General features: G+C 40.0%; 1 protein-coding gene across 1 annotated transcript in view; it reads left to right on the forward strand.

The window, feature by feature from the left end:
- The window catches only part of LOC129743267 (uncharacterized), an 85,758-nt gene extending 83,996 nt beyond the window's left edge, over positions 1-1,762 (forward strand). Inside the window, exon 3 of the mRNA XM_055735247.1 lies at positions 458-1,762. Within this exon, the coding sequence (XP_055591222.1) occupies positions 458-1,762 (1,305 nt within the window). The remainder of the gene's footprint in view (positions 1-457) is intronic.
- Positions 1,763-8,994: the final 7,232 nt, after the last annotated feature.

Raw genomic sequence — 8,994 nt, forward strand, 5'->3', positions numbered from 1 at the left:
ACATGCATTCTTGAATTGCGACGAATCAGAGGGATACGACGGAGGAGGGTACACCTACCCTACTAGGAGTAGCTTCAGTTCATTCCAATCGTCTGGTAGAGCGTGTGTTGCTTGTCAAGCGAATCATCCATTATTTCAATGCCAGGCTTTTCAGCGCATGAATATTGAGGATAGAGAGGGGTTGCTACGAAGTCATTCGCTCTGTAGAAATTGCTTTAGCAAGAGTCATAGGGCCAAAGAATGTAAATCGAGGTATTCTTGTCGCCATTGTAAGGGTCGCCACCATAGTTTGGTTTGTTTTAGGTCAGACAAGGAAGAATCTAGAGGTTCTAGATTTCGAAAAGGTACAGAGGAATCGAAACCCCAAGAACAACAGTTGGTATCAGCTCTTCAAGTAACGAACCTGGCAGCTACAGATCTTTTGTCCTCTAACTCTGCGCCTCAACGCTCATCACAGGTTCTCTTAGCTACAGCAGTAGTTGTTTTGGAAGATGATTTTGGTAATCAGTACCCTGCAAGAGCTCTTCTAGATTCTGGCTCAGAGAGCAATCTTCTTACGGAGCGAATGAGCCAACGGTTGAAAACCACAAGAGAAAGGGTAGAAATCTGCGTAATAGGAATAGGTCAGGCAGCAACGAAGGTCAAGCAGAGAATTCATGCCACGGTTCGATCACGAGTTTCAGAGTTTTTGCGAGCTATAAGCTTTCTTGTCTTACCCAAGGTGACGGTTAATTTGCCTACAACAACGGTACAAACAAAAGGCTGGAGATTTCCAGACGGAATCCAATTGGCGGATCCTTCGTTTTCAGTGTCTAGTGAGGTGGACATTGTTCTAGGAATCGAATCATTCTTCGATTTCTTCCATACTGGAGAAAAGATCGATTTGGGCGATCAACTTCCTTCACTGAATCATTCAGTGTTTGGTTGGGTAGTCTGCGAAGGTTTGCCGACCCCACGGCAAGCCATACAAGTAATCTCGAATACTTCGATTACTGAAGACCCTCTGGAAGCCATGGTGGCTCGATTTTGGTTCTGTGAGAAGGTCGAGTCAACCAATTTTCTTTCGACAGAGGAAGCCAGATGCGAGAGCTTATTCTCGAAAACTGTGAAACGCGAATCAGACGGAAGATACACAGTTTCTCTACCGCGAAATGAAGACATTATAGATCGATTAGGCGAGTTACAGGAGATCGCTATGCGACGATTCCTGGCGACGGAACGGAGGCTTTCTAGGGACGAAAACCTAAGGAAGCAGTACGAACAATTCATGGAGGAATATGTTCATTTGGGTCACATGCAAAAGATAGTTGAGTTGAAAGATGAGTCATGTCAGAAATCAGTTGTCAAGCGTTGTCTTTTGCCACACCATCCAGTTGTTAAAGAGGCCAGTACCACCACAAAGGTCAGGGTTGTTTTTGACGCCTCTTGTAAAACTTCAAGTGGAGTATCGTTAAACGATGGACTCTTGAATGGCCCTGTTATTCAGGATGACTTATGCTCGATTATCCTCCGTTGTCGAACCAAACAGGTTATGGTTGTTGCCGACATTGAGAAAATGTTCTGGCAAATCAATATCGCTGAAGATGATCGTCCTCTCCGATCCATTTTATGGCGATCATCTCCCAAGGCAGAATTATCGATCTATGAACTGCGAACAGTCACCTACGGAACCAAACCAGCTCCATTTCTAGCCACTAGAACGTTACAACATTTAGCCACGGATGAGAAAGAGTTTTTCCACTTGCAGCAAGGGCTGTTTTGAATGACACCTACTAACATGGATGATGTCATTACAGGGTCGGATACCGTGGAAGAAGCGAGTGAGCTGCAAGTTCAGCTTGATGCGTTGATGAGTTCTGGTGGGTTTCGTTTGAGAAAATACGCCTCAAACAGCCCTGATGTGTTGAAGAATGTTTCTGAAGACAATTTGGCAATCAAATGCCCGGAAGGTATAAACCTGGATCCTGATCCATCGGTCAAGACTTTCGGTTTGACATGGATGCCCACATCAGATGTTTTCAGCTTTCAATTCAGTATTCCGGCCATTGAATCTATTGGACCATAAACTAAAAGGCGAATACTGTCCGTTATTGCTATGCTTTTCGATCCTCTGGGGCTCATTGGAGCCGTAATTGCTACTGCTAAGATTTTTATGCAGAAAATTTGGATGTTAAGGGATGCTAAAGATCAACGATAAAAAGGAAATATTATTTCCACTGAGATTCATGTTGTTATTAAGTTTTGTAACGTAACATCTCCTCGCACTAAGTAACAATATTATTAAAGTTCTCAGCATGAGTAAATTTTTGTTCGCGTTTGTGTTTTTCCTTTTGCTGTCAGACATGCTGAGAACAGTTAGTGTCCATTACCAGGGGACTCATTTGAGCTTCTTGGTGTGGGGGAGTGTGGCGGGCCGCTAAGAAATTATAAAAAAAAAATTATAACGATTGGACTGGGATGAACCAGTACCGTTGATGATTGAAGAAGCTTGGAGAAAATATCACCAGCAACTCAGTTCGCGCAATGAGGTCCGAATAAATCGATGCGTTATCATTTTTAACCCTGTTCTGTTTGAGATCCACTGTTTTTCTGATGCGTCAGAAAAGGCGTACGGGGCTTGTGCGTTCATCCGCAGCCAGAACTCCCAAGGTCAACTGAAAACAACTCTCCTTTCATCGAAGTCACGCGTAGCACCGTTGAAGTCGCAAAGTATTCCGAGGTTAGAGTTGTGTGGAGCATTGCTTGGGGCCCAGCTTGTAGCCAATGTGAAAAAAGCCCTCAAAGACGAAGTCACGACATTCTTTTGGACTGACTCTACATGTGTTCTACGCTGGCTTTCCTCTACGCCGTCAACCTGGACTACTTTCGTGGCCAACAGGGTAAGCAAAATTCAAACCATGACCGAAGGGTGTCAATGGAACCATGTAGCAGGAAAGCAGAACCCTGCGGACTTAATCTCTCGTGGTATTCTACCCGAGGAGATTCTTTACAAAGAGTTTTGGTGGAATGGTCCACAATGGTTAGCGGAAAGCATGGAGAGCTGGCCTATCGCCTCGGTCAGCACGCTTGAAGAAGAAGGCGAAGACGAAAGGAGGCACAAAAAGGTAACTGCAACCACCTCGGTTAGCCGAGAGTTTAACAATTGGTATATTTCCCACTTTTCCGACTATACGAAACTTATCCGTTCCACTGCTATTTGGATTCGCTTAATTCGAGTCCTTCGAAAGTCAAAAGAAGGTCCAATTTCTGGGTTTCTAAAAGCGGCGGAGTTGTCAGAGACAGAAATGGTTATGGTACGCCTAGTTAGCGAGAATGCTTCCAGGATGAGCTAAAGTCAAGCTCAAAGGGCGAAGCTGTTCCCAGAAAACCCCATGGTTCTACCCGCGAATCATAATTTCACCAAACTACTTTTCGAATCGTACCACAAAAAATTGCTGCACGCTGGACCTCAGCTTACACTCTGCGCTGTCAGACAGCGGTTTTGGCCCCTGGGAGGAAGGAGCGTGATTAGAAATGTAATTCACAAATGCATGAAATGCTTCAGAGTGCGCCCGAAGCCTATGAAGCAATTCATGGGAAACTTGCCTGCGGCACGAGTTAGAGAATCACGTCCATTCACTAAAACCGGGGTTGATTATTTTGGCCCGGTTTATTTACGCCATGCGCCGCGTAAACCTTCGGTAAAGGCTTATGTAGCGGTGTTTATTTGTTTTTCCACGAAGGCAGTGCACCTAGAATTGGTGACTGACCTTACAACAGATAGGTTTCTACAGGCGCTTAGAAGATTCCTGGGACGTTGAAGAAAGCTTTCAGATATTTATTCTGACAATGGAACCAACTTCAATGGCGCTAGAAACTATTTAAATGATTTGAAGAAGGTTCTGAGATCCAAGGATCATCATCAAAAAATTTCGAAATACTGTGCAAACGACGGAATCCAATGGCATTTAAATCCTCCTCGAGCGCCGCATTTTGGTGGCCTATGGGAGGCGGCAGTAAAATCTGCAAAACACCACATAGTTAGGGTCATTGGTGACCACCCACTGTCCTTCGAGGACATGCAAACGTTGTTGGCTAAAGATGGTGTTCAATATATAGTGTTCTTACCCTAATATTCGAATGGTTATACAACAATTTCCAATCCAATCACTAAGAAAAGAATGACTGAGAATGAGAATCGAAAATAATTAGATTTTGACCATGAGAGATTAAAAATATCATTCTATAATCCTTACATTCCAGTTAGCAGGTTGAGAGAAGTTGAGTCGTTTTAAGATAAAAATATTTTTTTAACTAAAATTTTACCGATCGGAGGAGCGAGGGTGTAATGTAGCTAATAGGGTTTGTTATAACTACATGGGCCGAGGAGACTAAGAGCAAATCATATGATAGAGGCTTTCTAGAGATGGATGATTTTTAAAAATTAAGGAAATGTGGAATCCCTCCATTAGTTCTTCTAACGCGTGTTGAACCGGACCTTGATTTTTATTAAAGTGTTGCACAGGATTGCAAAGAGCCAATAAAAACTACTAATAATAAACATCATGTAAAAGAAAGTGCGATTAACAAGTCAGCTATTAGATACCGTTGATCAGAACGATATCCAATGATGACTGAGCTGGTTTTGCAGACAACCATGATTTTGCCAGCAGGGGAGGATGTGGTATCCCGGATTGAGTAACCTCTAAGCTGCTTCAGGGGACTCCAGGTTGAGTGTGTAAAGAAGAGCAAAAATGTGAGGTGTGTATTTTACGGAGTTATTGTAAAATGTGGCTGCGGCCAATGCTGTGTGGCAGCGGCTTAAAGAATACTGCCACTGGGATACTGGTCCATGTCGTACGAGGCGACTTATTCAGTACCTCCCAGATACGTTTATCTCATATTTCTGTCTATTGGAAATCAATGGGGTTGTATCTGGGAGGGGGAGAAAATGGGTGAATGTCAATTATAACATGCAGATTTCATTATTGTTTTCAGTTCGGAAAGGTGTAAGCCAAATTTTGAATCTAAATCGGTTTTGAATTCTTGCAGATATTTTTGAACTTTTTGACCTATTTTTCTCAGGAAGGATATGCCAAAAGTGCGTATTGCCAAACATGCATTTGCACAAGCTGTATTATTCCATATTTATTTTCTTATTTTGCCAATTTGGAAAATGATCTGTTATTTAACAAATATCTTTGCTTTCTTGGTTATTCTTTCAATAAAATCTCTACACATATGATTCTTAAATGTAAATCTCTTTTATGTACACATCGCTTACAGCCCATGGGATTTTCTTTATTTTTTTGGCAATCTGTTAAGATTGGCTAAGTTGAAAGCTCATAAAAATTTGATTGACCTACATAAATTACATCAGTAATATTTATGCCATCAAATAAATTCTTCATATTTGTCCTTGTTTTAACACTAGTGTCCAGTGCCTTCTATCTTCAGTTTGATAACACCCTCTTGTGGAAGTAAATGGCCTTTCAGAAATAGATATTTAATTTAAAAAAAAAACCGACCTGGTACTTCAATCATGCAAGCAGTACAAATGTCGTTTTCAAGAAACAAATGTTCAAAAATATTTTTTTTTTCGCTTAGGTAGCCGAAAAGCTTTCAAATTTATTGTTGTATCTAGTTGGAAGTCAAAACTAATACCGCATGTCGATAGTTTTTCCTGTTTCACCAAATATGTGTAACTTCTCTTGTATTGACACATGTGACAAGTTCACTTTAGCTTTAGAATGGTTAAATGTATGGCTTAGAAGAGTTGAATCTCCTCTCATTTCATTTTCTGATGTTTCGTTATCATACGCCAGTCCTGGTTCTGGAATTTACTGCACTAGTTTGGTGCAATTGCATGTGCTTTCGTAAATATCGCTTAAATTAAAAATATTGTTCAAAACTACTCGTTACTGTACAGATAGCCTTCCCACGTCCAGTTTATAAATATATCGCAAGGTAATAAAAAAGCCCTGCTGCCACATCGGATTGCTATGTTTAAAAATTTACCTACTTATGCACTCTTCAAAGCTGCATTTTAAATTTCACTTTAAAGAAACTCATAGTAGCTATCTGACCAGAGCACTAACTGGTCTGTAAAAAATATACAAACTTTGTATAATGAATCTTATGTTTGGTTCAACTATGTTTCCGGGGTAGTAGGTACTACCTATATTTTCCTTCCACCTAGTGTGTGATTGCCCTTTTTTGACTGACTACATTTCATTGGTATGTCTGAATTTAAGTAAGAAAGTTATAGTGTTTTCGTTTACTGGCAGTGGCAACCTAGTTACCCACGAGTTTTGCCCTAACTGCTGTTATCATGTTCGGTTATTAATTCAGAAGTCCACTAGTTTTGCCCGAGATTTGAACCTCAAGCAGGCGGTTGCACCCCGTAAAAGTTGTCAGTGTTGGGGGTAAGCATAAGGGTGAGTATAGCAACCATATATTTGCATCCTCCCGGGTAACGATTCTGTTTGTTTATTCAGAAAAAGTTTTGCCCCGCGCGAGTGGAGATAAACGAAAACGGCATTATAAAGAAAGTAAACATTTTAAATGTAATTTTATGATGTGCAAATGCAAATGAAATCTCCATGTGGATAGGCTAAATGCCAACTTAAATTAATTTTTTTTATAAGTCCTCACTGTAGCATCCTGTACGGAGCATTCTCTGATCAGTGTAAAATCAAATCTCATCAAATAATTTATGATTCTCAAGATTCTTTCCAACTTATATGTAACTGTCTCTCGTTCGCTTTATAACTTTTCTGTACTCTGCCTATCATGTAATAATTGAATCTTATTCTAAGATTTTAAACTAAAGCAACATTTTGTCACTATTTACCCCATAAGAGCTTTAACGCTTAAAAATCCCTATGTGGATAGGCTTTATGCCATACTTTGTCGTAAATTCCCATGTGGATAGGCTACATGCCATGTTTAATACATTGAATTTATTTTCTTATCCTTTTTATAGGTTTTCAGATTTCTCAGGAATATGATGAAATCTGCAAAAAAAAGGCTAGGCACAATTTTCCCGTTTGTTTGGATAACGTGCCGCTTTAAAGCCTAACCCCTTTCTGATACCTGCTACCTGAGGGGAGGATGTGGTATCCCGGATTGAGTAACCTCTAAGCTGTTTCAGGGGACTCCAGGTTGAGTGTGTAAAGAAGAGCAAAAATGTGAGGTGTGTATTTTACAGAGTTATTGTAAAAACAGTTTATGGTGATATTGTGTTGTGCCGGATGTTACAATTATGAGAGCATTTCTTGTTAAAACCGATTTGATGAGACTATTTCTGATTCAAGGCAAGTGGTATAAAAATGGGGCCCTTGAAGCAAAATAAGTATCAGTACCATATTGAACAATTTGAAGTATTGGATTTTTTTTAATTATTACCGCATCCTTTTATGATTGAATCAAAAATTCGAGTTTTTTTGAAATTATATGCAAAAAACGAAATATGAGAACTTTGAAGAAAGTGTATCCAAAATCAGCATTTATGTATGTATTTATATCGCATTTGCTCTAAGATCTCTATGTTTGTATTGTTTGATTTACAAATACCTAGTTCTGAAAAATCAAATCTGTTGCAATAAAATCATGCCTGGAAATCATACTGTACCTCAAATCTATCTGGTACAAAATTAAAGTAGCAATGCCATTTCCCCGATTGCGGCAATCATAAACACACGCAAAAACAACTAAGATTATAACTCAGATCAAGAACTTCTCAAAAACAAATTGATAACTTTCCGCTTGCAGAACCCACTTGGTGTAAACATGAGAGTAAAATTTTATATCCCGGCTGGCTGGCTGGCTGCTGGGCTCGTTTGTTTCCGTCGCTCTTATCTTGACAGTCGAAGGTAGCGGATGGGAAAAAGAAGTTAGGTTATGTTCTTGGGAGAACGTCATACCCTACATACGTGCCGCGCCGTCATACGGAGAAGGTCGCCGAGCAACTAAGTTTTCTTGTAAGGGAGACTGTGTTGTGTACTTTTTATATGTAGGTTTGACAAATAAGCGAGGGAAAATTCATGAACTAACAGCCCCACAGATATTCGTTTGTAGTTCTAGACACAGACACTTACATACACGGAAAAAAGAATGGCGGAATACAAACATTGCGATAGTCATCGCACTACCGACACGTGTGGTGGACCAAGGTTGACTTGGCAAAAGTTTCACAATGGGAGATTACAAACATATGATAACCGAAAGTAATGTACTCAAACGAGAGAGGCGAAAAGATTATCGGCAAATTCTAGTGCCGGAAGAAAGTTGAAAATAGTTCAGATTACTACCTTAAGTATGGTTTCAAGACGGTTGGGTTGAATCAATGATAGCAAAAATGAACTACACTTCCGGTTTTAATTATAGGGATTGAATCTGCTTTTACCTCGACCGCCTTACATACATTTGTGAGCAAAATTATTATGATGGAAATCGCATGTTGAGAATGTGGAATGGATTTTTGGTAAACAAGCTTATAAACATCACCCGGTGAAAATTATAGCGCCTTTGTTGTATACCGTTTTTCCGAGATCATGTGTGTCGAAGGGATTTTTTCCTTCACGATTTTAATAATTCTCCATGATGCAAAAGAGACTTTTTTGCAAACAATCATAACATAACATAACATTTCCAAAGCATTGAGCTGTACGGTAAACCGAAAAAATGACAGCCAAACATTGCAGACGTTCAGTTTTTTTTTCGCCTGGTATCCCTTGGCTTTGTTTATCATTCATTTTAACATATTGTCGATTCCTAGCAATTCGACGGTTTTTCGCCTTGGCAGACGAAGAAAATTGATTGCATAAATAATACAATAAGCAAGAAAAAGCTTCATCCGTTTGCTGGGTGTGTAAATTCCACATGCCATATTTCATACTTCAAGGAAAAATTGCACTTCAGCCAGCAAAAGGTGTGCTGCGGATCCACACAAAACGAAGCCAATTTCGCTGCAGCACCAAAATTGCAATCCAAGATCAACTACAGAGAGAGAGA

The sequence above is a fragment of the Uranotaenia lowii genome, chromosome 2, assembly GCF_029784155.1.
Source record: "Uranotaenia lowii strain MFRU-FL chromosome 2, ASM2978415v1, whole genome shotgun sequence".
Lineage (NCBI taxonomy): Eukaryota > Metazoa > Arthropoda > Insecta > Diptera > Culicidae > Uranotaenia > Uranotaenia lowii.